Source organism: Peromyscus eremicus, chromosome 4 (genome assembly GCF_949786415.1).
Source record: "Peromyscus eremicus chromosome 4, PerEre_H2_v1, whole genome shotgun sequence".
Taxonomy (NCBI): Eukaryota; Metazoa; Chordata; class Mammalia; order Rodentia; family Cricetidae; genus Peromyscus; species Peromyscus eremicus.
This window is the reverse complement of record NC_081419.1, coordinates 106820297-106835853: the sequence shown is the minus strand read 5'-3', so window position 1 is coordinate 106835853 and position 15557 is coordinate 106820297. Positions and strand designations below refer to the sequence as shown.

At 44.0% G+C, this 15557-nt stretch overlaps 2 protein-coding genes across 4 annotated transcripts in view; one reads left to right on the top strand and one right to left on the bottom strand.

Moving 5' to 3' along the window:
* Positions 1–1111, bottom strand: part of Mcm8 (minichromosome maintenance 8 homologous recombination repair factor) — a 31751-nt gene extending 30640 nt beyond the window's left edge. Inside the window, exons 1-2 of one of the 3 annotated variants that reach the window (XM_059261482.1) lie at positions 474–1111; positions 35–206 (exon numbers count right to left, since the gene is read on the bottom strand). In XM_059261482.1, coding sequence (XP_059117465.1) covers positions 35–182 — 148 coding nt within the window. In that variant the 5' untranslated portion in view covers positions 183–206; positions 474–1111. The remainder of the gene's footprint in view (positions 1–34; positions 207–473) is intronic. The other 2 variants (XM_059261483.1, XM_059261481.1) reach the window with 2 other exon arrangements.
* Positions 1112–1228: 117 nt separating this feature from the next.
* Positions 1229–14932, top strand: Trmt6 (tRNA methyltransferase 6 non-catalytic subunit). Its single transcript, XM_059259595.1, has 11 exons — positions 1229–1479; positions 7480–7607; positions 8533–8642; positions 9109–9200; positions 9310–9393; positions 9649–9773; positions 10458–10813; positions 11165–11250; positions 12470–12572; positions 12671–12757; positions 14226–14932. The coding sequence occupies exons 1-11, from the start codon at positions 1346–1348 to the stop codon at positions 14415–14417; spliced, it is 1497 nt and encodes a 498-aa protein (XP_059115578.1). The 5' UTR covers positions 1229–1345; the 3' UTR covers positions 14418–14932.
* The last annotated feature ends 625 nt before the right edge of the window (positions 14933–15557 follow it).

Below are 15557 nucleotides of genomic sequence, written 5' to 3'. Positions count from 1 at the left end.
GAGAGACAACAAACTGATCATTCAATGTACTTACCAGAAGTGCGCTTCCCTGCAGCTTTACTGGGGTCAGCTCTGTGTTCTCTTTCTCTCCAGCTTCCTGAGAAGTTCCCACCACCTCTTCCTCTTTTCCAGTTTTGGAATCTTCCCCGTCCAAAACCTCTCCCTCTGTATGCACCACTCATGTCTTCTAAAAGTAAATAGCACCCCTAAAATGGATTAACGTAGTAAAAAGGGGGAAATTAATATACTGTGTTTGAGACTAGCACATAAGCTTACAAAGTTCCATGCTACAGCATAAACATTATGTATTGTGTAGTTATTCTTTTAATCCCCATCACGACTTAAGGTACACTACAGACGTTATTCAGCATCAGTTTTCAAAGAACCACCAAGAAATAAATAGACAGTAACTTGAACCTGTTTGCAGTGTCGGAGACTATTATTAGGCCATACTAGCTGAATATAATCCTCACCTGTATGATACTAGGGAAATATCGTAACTCAATCTTCGTTGTATTATTTTCTGTGGCAAGCTGTCCTAAAACTGTTCTAAAAGAAAACAATTCCACCTAAAAATTCCTATCCCATAGATACAAACTACTAATGATATATTCATACACTGCAGTGAAATTCATTAGGAGAGCCTATGTTAATTTTAAGAGGATTTAGTTAATCGTTCGCAAATAAGCAAACTCCTAAAATTAAACTTGTTTGTAATAGCACTGAGATTAAAAACTCAAGTCTTCAAGACTCTCAAGATGAGACATTCCATCGCAACACTACGTTCCACATCGACCCAACAGGATAACATACTGAGAAAGGGGGCAATTCCAACAAATATTTAGGGAAGTAAGCCTGAGGAAGCGCCACCCACAATCCCTGACTTCATTCAGGTCCCGTCGTCCTAACTGCGGGAGTCCTCGAGTCCTCCCAGATCGCGCCCGGGGCCCCGCGCACTGCCACGCAGGGCTACGCGGACACTCCGGCTCCCGGGCCGCCCGGGTCCCAGCGTCGCGGCGCACCGGAACGCGAGGCGGAGAGCGGGTAAAACCGAGCACAGCTCCGCAAGCTAAACTCCGAGTTCCTTCGGAGTTCTTTTTTGGCGCGTCTATGACGCTCGAGGAAGCCACGCAACGGGAGGGCGGGACGAAGTGTAGCCAATCAAAGAGTTCAGATAGACGGAAGTCGCGAGGCTCCCGGAAGCCGCCCTGAGGTCGGGACCGGAAAGCGGAAGCGGCGCGCAGCACGTGGGGGCGGTGCCGGCGGAGAGGCCGGTTCTTCTTGGTTGTGTGTGGTGCTGCTAGCGGCCGGAGCCGGGACGGAGCTTGGATACGGCCTGGCGTCCATGGAGGCATCAGCGGAGCAGCCAGCCCCACAGCCCCCGCATCCGCATCCCGGGGACCACTGCATCCGTGACGGCGACTTCGTGGTGCTGAAGCGGGAAGATGTGTTCAAAGCAGTGCAAGTCCAGCGGAGAAAGTGAGTCAAGTTACTGGCCTTGGGCGGCGCGCACCACCACCTAGATGCTCATCCCTTCCAGTGTCCCATTCTTGGTTCTTTGAATCCGCCTCCCCTCCCCGCCCCCCAGCCGTTGTTGCCACCACTCAGGTCTTCCTGTCACAGAGGTCTTTTCCCACTGGGACCCTTTCACATCCTTGGCCTATAGGATCTCCTTTGCCCCTTTCTCATCCTACAGCGCTCGCTTCTACATTTCTATCCCCCAATCTTCTACCTTCAGCGCCGGATTCCTTCCCAGGAATTCCATTCGTGGTACTCCCGCCTCCTTAGGTTCTTAGGGTCTTCTCTGTTACAGAACTTCTCCAACCTTTCACATTGAGATCTCTTCATTATGTCTCACTCTCATCCCCACCTTCCCCATAAATTCGACTTCCTCCATAACAGAGAGGAGGGAGGAAAAAAAAAAAGATCCCTTACACCTAGTCTGGCTTTCGGGTAGGCAGGCCTCTTCTCTCGACCTCGGTGGGAAAATCTGTGTACTATGAGTAAGAAAAGGCAAATTCCTACAGGATGCAATCACTGTGAGCCCTTCAATACATCAAGGTATTAAGGGTCCAGGAAAACCGAATTGTTCCCGAGCAGTTCACTCAAGAGCTCAGAGCTCATAATTGGGCTAGTTACCTTTCTGACAGCTGATTGACTTACTGAATCCTAGTAGCTTATTGATGGTTAGAATTTATTGGGCTGTTTAGAGTACTTTGGTACAGTGAAGTTTTCTTTTGAACTTATCCTACTGCTTTGTTATTTGCTGGATTGTTGCCGTGCTGAGGCTCTGTGCGTACTAGACAAGGGCTCTGCCACCGAGTCACATTGCCATTCCTGTAAAACTCCTTGAAAAGAAGTAAATCATGCAAGGTCAGGAGAACAACTTTCTGTGGGTCAGAAAACTGGGTTTCGTGAGGTTTGGAACCCCTTCTAATGTTCACTTCACGTGAGTTATTTTTGCCACTGTTTGATTCAAACCATTGACTGGTGTTTGAAATGAAGCCGGAAGCAGTAACGATGCCAAGGGCTGGGGATGTAGCTCTGTTGCTAGAGTGCTTGTCTGTCATGCCCCAAGCCCTAGGTGTGGTTCCCAGCACTACATAAATGGACCATGTTGGTGCAGGCCTGTAATCCCAGTACTTGGGAGGTGGAGGAAAGGAGGATCAGAAGTTCAGGGTCATGTTTGGAGAGTCTGAGGCTAGCCTGGCCAACATGAGACCCTGTCTCAAGAAAATAAAACCAGTTAGACAGGCAGCTGTGTCCAATGCATCAAGCCAGTTGGTAGCCAACCTTTCTTGACACAAGCACACTTTGATAAAGAACAAAAAATCAGAGGGATGGGGTGTTCATTCTAGTCCAGAATCAAACATCTGCACCCACTTTTGAGCATTTTAAAGTTCTCCACTGATGAGATTTGTCTTGGTGATTGAAATTAGAGAAATCTTACAACCGTCCTCATCGCTGCTATATTTTTGTGTTCTTGAAGGTAGTGTTTCATTTTTCCTTTTCAGAATTTTAAATTAGAAATTCTTTGCCTACTTCCAAGTACATAGGTTTTAGAAACTGGCAATTTATAATTTAAACTTTTTAGCTGCAGTATAACTTAGTGCAGCAAAGCTCTTAGGTCACAGGCACATATTTTGATGAGCACGCCCCATGTGCACATCTGTACTGATAGCCGCCAGCTTAACCATGTTTTTCTTTCAACACTTTTCTGCCTCCCACGTGGAGGGATTACAGGTCTGCTACACTATGCTCAGTTTGCTTCATGTTCAGACACAGGTATTTGAATGTCCCTTTACAGTTCTTTCCATTACCAGTGAGACAGACAGTATCTTCTTTTTGAACATTAAAAAACAGGTTATAATTCAAAAGTCCAGGGTTATTTTAAACAGTAAAATATTTTCTCTTTAGAAAATAGTAAAAATGATAACATTTCCCAAAAAGCCCTTTTAAGCCAAATGATAGCTGAATTATACATATAAATATTGATTAGATTCTGAAGACAGACAGTATCTTTAGGGTGTTTGTTTGTTTGTTTGAGACAGAGTTTCTCTGTGAAACAGTCCTGGCTGTCCTGGAACTCACTCTGTAGACCAGGGTGGCCTTGAACTCACGGAGATCCGCCTGCCTCTACAGGCAAGCACCATTATCGCCTAGCATTTAGTTCTTAAAAAGTACTCTTTAGCACTATTTTTTTGGCCAGTGGTGGCATATCTTTAATCCCAGCACTCAGGAGGCAGAGGCAGCGGATCTCTGTGAGTTCGAGGCCAGTTTGATCTACAGAGCAAGTTCTGGGATAGCCAGGGTTACACAGAGAAATTTCAATATCTCTCCCCCCCCCTCTGTCTCTGTCTCTGTCTCTGTCTCTGTCTGTCTGTCTCTCTCTCTCTCTCTCTCTCTCTCTCTCTCTCTCTGTGTGTGTGTGTGTGTGACATCGGGTGCCCTCAGAGGCCAGAAACTTTGGATTTCCTGGAATTGGCATTATAGCTGATTGTGGAAACCTTGTCTCATGTATGTGTGTGTGTGTGTGTGTGTGTGTGTGTGTGTGTGTGTGTGTGCGTGTGTGAGAGAGAGAGAGAGAGAGAGAGAATTTGGGTGCCCTCAGAGGCCAGAAACTTTGGATTTTCTGGAATTGGAGTTATAGCTGATTGTGGTTTACCCAACGTGGGTACTGGGAACCAAAGTCAGGTCCTCTAGAAGAACAGTAACTGCTCTCAACTGCTCACTGATTTCTCCAGTCCCCTAAAAAGTACTCTTTAGAAGTTATTTGGAAGCTCTTTTTATCTACCCCTCTTCTTGGCAAAGTCATCATGGTCATTTTTGTTTTGTTTAGAAAATGACCTGGTGAATTCAGCTGCATTCCAACCAGACTCCCTGTCACTAGAGCAATCCCAGCTTTCTTCAAATCTTAGTCCTTCCCAGGAAACACAGCTCACTTATCTATCAGATTGCCTCCCACAGTTTCCCAATTGAGCTTCCAGGCCAGTAAGTTTGAGTACATACCTTCCTGCCTTTGCACAGAGGATAGGCTGGCAGAGGCATAAATCAGCCCAGCGACAATGTCTCATTAGCACCAAGGTGCTTAAGAGGGTACTCAGCTCTGGCCTGAGCTGAGCAAATGTTTTGAGTGTTATACATTGGTTATTGGAAATCCAGCAAAGAATAGGAATTGTCTCTGTCGGAAGCACTTCAAGAGTCATATGGTTCAAGTGACATTTCATGAATGAGGCTGGGAGATGGCCCAATGGGTAAAGCTGTCACCACATAAGCATGAGAGATGGTGGTACATATCTGTAATTCCAGCTGTCCTACAGCAAGATGGAGGCAGAGACAGGAGAAGCCCTAGAGGTCTGAGGGCCAGCTGGCCTGACCTGTGCAACAGTGAACAAAGAGAGAACTTGCCTCAAAAAAGATGGAGGGCGAGAACCAGCACCTGAGTTCATCTTCTGACTTCCACATGCACACTATGGTCCCCAAACACACATACGTGTACATACCCCCCCCACACACACACACACACGATAAAAGTAGATAGATTTTTTAAAGGATGTGATACACAAAGATGTGGCAGGATAGAGAGCCCAAAAGAAGACACATGTAGGAACTATCAGTAGTGGGAAGTGCATTCTGTGAGCCTCTAGGAACAAAGAGAAAATGAGAGAGGTGTGAGCTGGGGCACAAACAGAATTCACCAGGACAGGACAAGTCCTGGAACTCAGAATTCCGTGTGTGCACCTGGACTCTGAAGCTTCCTTAGGTACAAAGCTTTTGTTAGGGTCAACAGTGCTGGGTGATATAGAAAAAAACTGCAGGCCTGTACGGATCCCCCAGCTTTAGCTCCTCACACAAGCACACACAACAAGCATAGCAGGAATCTTAACATGTCTTATTAATAAAACAAACCTGGGGCCAGGTATTGGGGTGAATGCTGGAAGATTAGAGAAGCAGAACAAGCCACAGCTTCCTCACCTCAACAGTTCCTCAGCTGATCCTGTTTCCTCAGACTGGATGCCTCTCAGCTGAACTGTGCTGCTCAAAAACCTAAAAGCTTAACCAGCCCTAGTTCCTGGTTTTCACACCTTATATACCTTTCTGGTTTCTGCCATCACTTCCTAGGATCAAAGGCTCTTGTACCATGCCTGGCTGTTTCCAGTTTGTCCTTGAACTTACAGAAATCCAGACAGATCTCCGCCTTTGGAATGCTAGGATTAAAGGCGTGTGTGTCACCATTTTCTGGCCTCTATATATAGTGGCTGTTCTGTTCTCTGACCCCAGATAAGTTTATTAGGGTGCACAATATTTTGGGGAACACAATATCACCACAAACAGGTGTCATTGTGTCTTATGTGACATACTTCTGAGGAGTCGCTGCACACACACATTAGTCATCCCAGAAAGGGAACCTACAACAGACCAAAATAATGACTGCATCAGTGTCTAGTTTGGTGAGCCAATGAGTGTGTGTGTGTGTGTGTGTGTGTGTGTGTGTGTGTGTGTATAAATTTATTTATTTATTTATTTATTTATTTATTTATTTATTTATTTATTTATTTATTTATTTATTTATTGGTTTTTCGAGACAGGGTTTCTCTGAGTAGCTTTGCGCCTTTCCTGGGACTCACTTGGTAGCCCAGGCTGGCCTCGAACTCACAGAGATCCGCCTGGCTCTGCCTCCCAAGTGCTGGGATTAAAGGCGTGCGCCACCACCGCCTGGCGCCAATGAGTATTTTATTGGAGTTACTAATAGAAGAATGGGTAGGGGGTTATTTACAAGGACACAGAGATAGTTCAAAAGCAGCTGCATCACCAGAAAGGCCACTCAACACTGATTGGTGACTACTCCCAGAACCCCGCAACCCTGAAGCTGTAGAGCAGCTCCAAAGTTGAACTTCTCTCAGCAGCCTGACTGGTGAGCTTTGTCGTCCCCCACACACCCTACCCAGCAACTATTTACTCCTTTGTATGTTGTTGGGTAGCAGACCCTCAAGAATCTTCCAAGATTTTGTTCTCAAGATATGTGACCTTTTGCTTGCCCCCTGAGGCTGGTGTCTCCTTCCCTCCTAGAGGGAATATTTCAATTTGGAGGGAATGTAGCAATTCAGAGAAACATGCTTCAGCACTAGCTAAGGCCAGTCTGGCCTGAAGTTTAGCGTCTTTCTACCTCTGTCTCCTACATGTTGGGATACTGTGTAGACTATACCAGGTAACTGAATCTTGAACAGTACAGTTTTCCCAGGGCCTCCGATTTCTGTCTTGGAAAAAGGCATCCCAGGTTACTGTGAGATGAAAAGGGTACACATACTACTCAACATCTAGTTATTACTCACCAGGTGTTCATTTTCTTTGAAGGGAAGGGGATCTTGTTGTGTGCATTCCTTTGAAATTCAGTAAGTACAGATCTGAGTGGTAGGAAAGCCTAATGCCCAGCACTCAGCAGTACATCATCAGTGTTCAGTCCATTCAAATGTGGAGATTGTCAATAATGGTTATTTCTAATACAGGTTTTTTTCTAATACAGGCAAATTTGGATTTGCCACTTTTCTAGTACAATAGCCAGTTAGACAGAGGCCAAGGAGTTTTAAAAATTGTTGTCATCTCAGTGATTATTTTGTTGGGGATTTTCTAGTGTAAGTGGTGTGAGGTGTCACAATGCATCCTTATGGCCTGGGAATCTTGGCAGTCATACCCATGTTGAGATCTGCAGAATCTGTGAAGTTAAGCAAAATGCAGTCAGACCTGTGCCCCATAAAAGAGATTTTCTTCTAAAAGCCAGTGTTCTCCTAGCTTCCTAATGAATGTTTGTATCTCTGCCCATCCTGGTTCTCTGTAGTTCATTTGTTAGGTTTGTACACAGAAGTAGTGCCGTTCACTCTATTTTATCATGAGAACTTTCTACAGTAAACTAGAATGAGTACACCTGGTTTAGCATGGACGCAAAAGAAGCCAATTGAATGGTTGCTTTTTCTTCCTCAGAAAAGTAACTTTTGAAAAACAGTGGTTCTACCTGGATAATGCCATTGGCCATAGTTATGGGTCAACGTTTGAAGTGAGCAATGGAGGAAGTCTTCAGCTCAAGAAGAAGAAGGAAGAACCTACTTCAGGTACCCCACTTTGGATGTATGAGATGGATGGTCTACAGTTAGCTAGGCAGACTTCCGTTCAATTTGGATGCTCTCCAGGAAACTTAGCAAAAACAAGAGGTGATCCTAAAAAACTAAGGCCAGACTTGAGGGGCTGATGGGCTGGGTGTGGATAGGAACTTAGCAAAAGAAAAATTGCAGGTGCAGGTATGTAGCACAGTTGGTAGTGCATTTACCTAGTGTACACAAGGCCCAGGTTCAGCTGCAGCACTCCATGAGCGAGCAGTTGAAGTACCCCGAGAGATGGAGGTCAGAGGATCAGAGTTCAAGTTCATATTTAGCTATATAGTTAGTTTGAGGCCAGCCTACGCTACACAAGAACTTACCTCAAAAAGAAACTTTGAGGAGCTAGCGAGATGGCTCAGCAGGTATAAGCACTTGCTCTTTTAGAGGACCCAACACTCATACACATAAAATTAAACTTTTTTTTTTTTTTTTCTTTTTTTAATTTTCGAGACAGGGTCTCTCTACATAGCCCTGGCTGTCCCTGAGATGTAGACCATGCTGGCCTTGAACTCACAGAGATCCTCCTACCTCTGCTTCCCTAGTATTGGGAATAAAGGTCTGTGCTATCATGCCTATTTTTATTTTTATTTTATTTTATTTTATTTTATTTTTTTAGAAAGCACTACAAAATAATTTCAAATCAGGGCAAACAAGATGGCCTAGTGGGTAAAGTACCTGTTAACCACATCTGACACCCTGAGTTCAGTTTGATCCCTGAGACCTACATGGTGGAAGGGGAGAACCATGTTCTCAGCCAACGTGCACCATGCCATGTGTGAGCCCACACACATACACAAATACACATAAAATTAAGAGATTAAAATGTCATTTTTATAATAGTTTTATATCAAAATTATCATAGAGCAATTTCTTTCCTTAGAGACTAAAGAAGCGGGCACTGATAATCGAAATATAGTTGATGATGGAAAGTCCCAGAAACTTACTCAAGATGATATAAAAGCTCTGAAAGACAAGGGCATTAAAGGAGAGGTAAAAAGGATTCCTTCCCTTTGTGTGTGTGTAACAGATTTGTTTTTAATGAGATAAACTGGAGTGTCAGTTAAAGTGTATGTGCAGTCCGCACATGAGGGTTTTGTTTCTTGTGCACAGGATAATAGACTGAGTGGCGGCACCACAAGAGTTAGTGGGAGAGAAGTTAACAGCTCGTTTGTTTTGGTTTTGGCTGATCTTCATCTCTCATCTCCCTTTCTTGGATATCTCTCTTCCTTTAGCTTGGTTTAAAGGAGTTGTGTGAATGAGGCCTTGGGTTCCATCCCCAACACCAGAAAAAACTAATCTAGATGGAGTTTGTAATGTGTTTATTGCAATCCTAAATAGAGTGTAGAAATGCAGTTGACCCGCTCAGACTTCGTGGAGGAGGGACTGGAGGTGAGACCTTTGAGTGCTTGGTAAGATGGGGAAGCTTCAGGAAATCTGCTTGCTCCTTTTCTTACAGGAAATAGTTCAGCAGCTAATTGAAAATAGTACAACATTCCGAGACAAAACAGAATTTGCCCAAGATAAATATATTAAAAAGAAGAAGAAAAAGTAAGTTGTCTTGTTTGAAATGGTTAAAAGTAGTGCATCTTTTCTGTTTCCTCCGTAAATATTACTAAAAATAAGATGTTTTATGTTGCTGTTCTGCTTTAATCCCCAGATATGAAGCCGTCGTTACTATTCTGAAGCCTTCTACCCGTATTCTTTCAATTATGTATTATGCAAGAGAACCTGGAAAAATTAAGTACGCTTTGTTTCCTTTCAAAAGTATAATTGGGGGAAATATGTCTTTAAGAGAGTCATGATTTTAAGTAAAATGAAAAGCTTGCTCACCTGCATAAAGTGTCCTCCTTCCTCATAAATTGTAAGTCCTTTTACTGTTGCCTCAAGCAAACAATAATCTTACCAACATAATTTTTATTAAACACCTAGGAAAAATGTTATTAAATGTCAAGCTTTACTTAACTGAAAGTAAGTGGCTCATCCCTTTTTTCCTTAGCCACATGAGATATGATACACTAGCCCAGATGTTGACATTGGGAAATATCCGTGCTGGCAATAAGATGATTGTCATGGAAACATGTTCAGGCTTGGTGCTAGGTGCCATGATGGAGCGAATGGGAGGTAAGTCTTGGTGTTTTCAAACTCAGTAAACTACCCTGATGTGAGGAAAAGTCCAAAAATTGAAACTTAGAAAACCAGATTGAGTTTCTTTAAAAATAGTGAAGTGACCTCAGTAGACCTCTGTGGCTCCTGTCCCAGAACCTTCCTGTGTGGTCCATTTCTCTCCACTAAGGTTTGTTAGTGTCCTGTGATGATGACCTTTCCCGCTTTGGTGTCTATGGGGATGATTCTGGAAATGCATCTAGCTAATGATTTACTGTGTTGTCAGGCACTGAGGGGCTGTAGGGAAGCTTCTCAGAAGGTATTCTGTCTTGGAATACACAAGCTGACCTGTGGTTTCCCTGACTCTGTGGAAGATAAGCTTGCATCCACCCTCTCTGAATGATGAACAAGGAGAAAGCAAATAGTCCCAAATGATGTCACCTCTGAACAGGATCACTGGGACTCCCATAGTGTCCTGAGGAGATAGGCTTCTTTACGACTCCCTGTGTGCTCTGGAATTATATTCTCTCTGTGGGGAATGGAATATTCATGGTGTTCAGGGAACCTTCACGTGGGCTGTAGCATTCTTCACCCTCTAGACAGGGGAGAAGACTCAGGAGTTAATGATGTCTCAGGAGTTAATTATGTAAGGACTTGGGCTTTGTACAGTCTAGATTCCCTCCAATTGTTTTATCTGTTCAGGTTTTGGCTCCATTATTCAGCTGTACCCTGGAGATGGACCTGTACGGGCAGCAACAGCTTGTTTTGGATTTCCCAAGTCTTTCCTCCATGGTCTTTATGAATTCCCCCTCAACAAAGTAAACAGTCTTCTAAATGGAACATTTTCTGCTGAGATGCTGTCCTCAGAGCCTAAGGCCAGCACTCTGGTTGAAGAAAGTAATGGTGAACATGGGGGAAAAGAGATATCTGAACAAGCCGATGAGGATTGCACGGCAGAAGGCCCAGAAAGCAACCCAGAGGAACAGAGAGCAACGGAAATTGTTCCCCAGGACCCAGAGAATAAGGAGCCGAAAGAAAAAGGAAGCAAAAGAGATTATGTAAGAATGGCAACAGTCATTATCCTTGTGATAGCCTCAGAGCCTCAGTGAGTCGTTAGGTTGGGAGATTTGGGTTAACCTGGAAACGTTAGGTCCCCAGATGATAGCTGTCAAAAACAGCTGGGGGAAATGGTGTTTGTACACATCTGGGTGACTTCAGCAGCAGCTTCAGCAGTGCTTGGGTAACTTGAGGATTGACATTTGAGTATAGGCTTCCTTGGGTATCCTCACCTTCCTTATAAACCACCCCCATCTCTGTTTTCTGCTAAATACCACTGCTCTGCTCTGATAGGACAGCATTTTTGTAAGCCTGGCTGAGTGACCTCAGTGTGTTGGTTTCTTGCTGTTCAGATTCAGGAAAAGCAAAGACGACAAGAGGAGCAGAGGAAAAGACATTTAGAGGCTGCTGCTCTGCTGGGAGAAAGAAATGCAGATGGGTATGTTGATGAAGGTTGTGGAGCACTTCTTGGTGCTGCTGCATTCTGCTTAGAATGCATCAGCAGTTTCTTTCCACTGTCTGCCCTGAGTCTAGTGGGAAATGAGGTGAAGATTTGCTTTACGTTGTTTTGTCTTTTGTTGTTGTTGTTGTTGAAAAAGACTGGGTCTCAGCTGGAGAGATGGTTCAAGGCTTAAGAGCACACACTGCTCTTACAAAGGACCAGAGTTAGGCTCCCAGCACCTGCCCGGTGACTCCTAACTGCCTGTAATTCCAGTTTGGGGGAGATCCAACACCTATGGCCTCCTTGGACACCTGCACACTCATATACATACCTACATGTAAGCAAACACATTCATAATTTTAAAAAACAATTCGGTAACTTATCAAAACTTTTATTTTAAGGCTGGTAAAAGTAAGTAGTTGGTTGTTTTTAGAGAAAGGCCAAGTCCAGCAGAGGGGGGAGTTGGTGGTACTAATTTGATAGTTTCGAAGAAATCTGAACATTGAGCAATGACTGTCAGACAGGACTGAAAAGTCCTGTTAGGTGCAGGGGTGGGACATTAAGATGACTATAACACTGGCTAAAAACAAGCTAATGAAAACCCCTGCCAGAGGCTAGAGAGATGGCTGAGTGGTTAAAAAAGAGTGCTTGTGCTCTTACAGAGAACTGGTGTTTGGTAACCAGCACCCATATCTTTGGCAGCTCACAGCTGTATATAACTCTAGTTCCGGGGATCTGACACTCCTCTGTGCGCATGCGCGTGCACAGACACACACACACACACACACACACACACACACACACACTAAAAAATACGTCTTTAAAGAAAAAGAATACCTCTGTCGGTGGGAGGTGGATTCAGAAGTGTAGTGTTGGATTTGCTTCCAGATAATATAAAAGCAAAACCACAAGAGTCTCCTACATAGAGCTGCCAGGCAGCCCAAACACTAATAACCCGGTTTCCTAGGAATAAGTAGCTCAGGATCTCATTCTGCTCTGAGTTTCTAGAGTGTTGCACTTGTATAGTCATGCTGGCCTACTCCCTGTATAGTTCAAGCCAACCTGGAACTCAAGGCAGTCCTCCTGCCTGGGCCTGAGTGTTAGGATTTTAGCCATGCACAACCGTGCCTAGTAATATGTGATCATTTTAAATACACTTAAAACGCATGCTCCACTTGGAGAGTGTGGAGGACCGTTCTCTCTGTTTTCCTTGCAGTTTGATCGTGGCCAGTCGTTTCCACCCCACTCCACTGCTGCTGTCTTTGCTAGACTTTGTGGCCCCATCAAGGCCGTTTGTGGTCTACTGTCAGTATAAAGAGGTAAAGCTGAGACAAAATGGACAGAATTCCACATCTGAATTTTGATCCCCCTATTATAGCTCGGGAAATGTCTAACAGGATTCTGTTTTTGCCCTTAGCCTTTGTTGGAATGCTACACAAAACTGCGGGAGAGGGGAGGGGTCATCAACCTGAGACTGTCTGAAACCTGGCTCAGGAATTACCAGGTAAGCATTCTCACCCCAGGCTCCAGAATTGCTGCTTCCTTGCACAGTACTACAAGTTGTTAAAAAGAGCCACTGTTCACAGTGGCAATGGTGGAAATGTCTGCCTGTCACTCAGAGAAAATACCCTGGTTTCCTGGCCTTCTTTTCCTACCAAGGTGCACTGTTCTGTAACCCTAGTCCAGAGGGAGGTGGGGGGTTGGATTTTCTGTTGTTGTTGTTTTGGTTTTTGTTTTTTCGAGACAGGGTTTCTCTGTATAGCCCCAGCTGTCCTGGAACTCCCAAACTGGCCTGGAACTCACAGAGATCCACCTGTCTCTGCCTCCCAAAAAGCATTCTCCATCATGCCCGGCTAGTCCAGAATTATTTAAAATGCAAATAACTAGTTATACTACCCTCAAGACCTTGCTATCTATAGAGGTGGGTAACTAAAATTAGAGATAAGTGACCTTGTCCTCTGCTGCAACATCTTCCCAGCCAGTTCAGGATTTACTGGTGGGGGGTATGTTATTCCAGACACATCCTCTGAGATATATTTATGTTCATTCTCTCTCTCATCTACCCCCTTTCTGGCAGCGTTAGATATCAGAACCAGGATCTTGGGCATGCTGGGCAAGTACTCTGCCACTGAGCCACATCCTCAAGCAGATATATGCCAAGGTAGAAGTTCCATAACAGATTTATTAGGGCAAAGGGGCCTTTAAAAACATAGAGAAAGAGAGGAAATGGAATTATGTAGGTCATAACTTACAAAAGAGGAAGGGGACAGCCTGCATAAATACTCTGAGAAAGTCTCAGTGGGGAGCTAAGAGTAAAGACTACCCATGCAAGGGCCTCCTGGACCGAGCAGAGTGGTCTGCTCTTGTGCCTGGGCTCAGTTTGGTCTCAGTATGATCCCTGCAGCAGATCCCAAAGTCACAGCAACTGGAGAGCTTTTGCTGCCTGAATGCCTCATAGCCAGTTCCTTCAGGAAGGGAGGTCGGAGGAGACACTTCTGTGTTCCTGTGTGCCCATCCTGCTGGTTGGCATTCATTCCTACCACAGTAAGGATGCTGCTGAGTCCAAAGGAATATTGCCTTTTCATGTTGCAAAGGTAACAAGGGAGAAGAGCCCTTGTTGGGTTAACCGCAGGGAAGTGTCCATCCAGTGTTGCTTCTCCACATACCCCACACCCTGTTGTTGGCCATGAAGCTTCCTGGAGCCAGAGTTACTACAGAAACCATTCGCCCTCCCCTCTCAAACTAGCATTCAGTTTGAGAGAAGCAGGGCTTCAGTTATGTTTTGTTTAAAATAATTGGATCGCTTTGTTTTTATACTTTTTTCTGCATTGTGCTATGAAGAAGTGGTCTTCTTAAAAGTTAGTTTTAAATTGAGAATTTGTCATTTAAATTCTGATTTTTGTTATATTGTTGACATAGTTTGTAAGAATGCAGAAAGGCAAGAATGTCCATTTTTTTTCTGTTTTGGTTAGGTTTTGCCAGATCGGAGTCATCCCAAATTGCTGATGAGTGGAGGTGGAGGATACCTTCTCTCAGGCTTCACTGTTGTCTCGGACAGCCTGCGAGCAGACCCCAGCCTCAAGTCTTGTGCAGGCACTTTCGACACACACGAGGCTGAGGAGCCAGCAGCTAAAAAACAGAAATGCGTGGGATCTGGTTCTTAAGAGATTACTGTTTGTTCCAAGGCGTTCTGCAGCTGTTAATTACACTTGAAATGACATCACTAAACTTTTTTTCCTATCCTAAGAATGTGTGGACACCCGTGCCTGGGAAGAAATAAGCCTCTCCTTTGCTTCTGATGCAGATGGGGTTAGTCAGCAGTGCAGCTCCGACGTGTGGTAATGGGTGATGCAGCAGTCCTGTTTCTATAACAGACTCCAAGTACTTCAGAGTACTCTGCAAATACCTTGGGAAGGTCAACATCTTGAGAGTGTTGATATGTAAGACTTTGTTTCTATTTCAAGCAAAGATGAATAATACAAGCTAGCTAAAACATGATGAGCAGTGAAAAGAAATCCCCTCTCATCCATTCTCTTCAACCTAAGCAATACGGATGTGTGAGCCTATGAGATTTATAGTACCAAAAATGTCTACCCTGTGCCCTGCAATGGAATAAGCCTTTTTAAATACTAGATTTTATTATTTTAATAGTTGACAGCCTGAGGAAGATCCAGGTATTTCTTTTTTGGTGCATAGAAAGGTGTAGTAAGTGCTTTTTTGCAGTGGTTTACCCATCTTTGTTCTAAATAAAATAATTAGAACTTTTGTGTACTATTAAACAATTGTTTTTTTCCCTCTCTAGAAATGTGTATCGATGTTGGTATATATACATGCACATAGATGCATCTGTATATGTCAACACAGACAGAATGTACTACCTATAGTGGGGGAGAGAGCGAGAGAATACACAGTTGATTCGAACTGTGGTAAAGACCTGTGCAAGACAGACCAGCTCTCAGTGCGTTGGTATCACTCCTTGTCAAGTGTTTCAAGTGCCTTTTTCTGGGATTACTCACACTAGTCTCTGAGGGTCTGCTGGAGTGAGGTGGGTGGCCTTTATCAGCTCAGAAAAAGTATAATCAAATTACTTTACCATCTCCATTGTAAGAAATAAAACTGTCTAACTCAAGACTCTTGTCCGCTTGAGAATCTTGTCCTGCTCACTACAATGTGCCTGTGGTGTTCATGTCACCATAGAAGCCTATCCAGCCAAGAGCATCTTGGATGAAAAAAAATGTTTTCCTAATAGCATGTGCTATGGTTTTTATGGTTTTTCCTCTAATAATTTCTTTTAAAGAATAAAA

Bases quoted from the DNA above. Each gene is read 5' to 3' on its own strand.
- Trmt6 (XM_059259595.1), top strand. From the start codon at position 1,346: ATGGAGGCATCAGCGGAGCAGCCAGCCCCACAGCCCCCGCATCCGCAT. The intron at 1,480-7,479 runs GTGAGTCAAGTT...TTTCTTCCTCAG, and splicing joins GTGCAAGTCCAGCGGAGAAA to AAAAGTAACTTTTGAAAAAC. The intron at 12,573-12,670 runs GTAAAGCTGAGA...TTTTGCCCTTAG, and splicing joins TCTACTGTCAGTATAAAGAG to CCTTTGTTGGAATGCTACAC.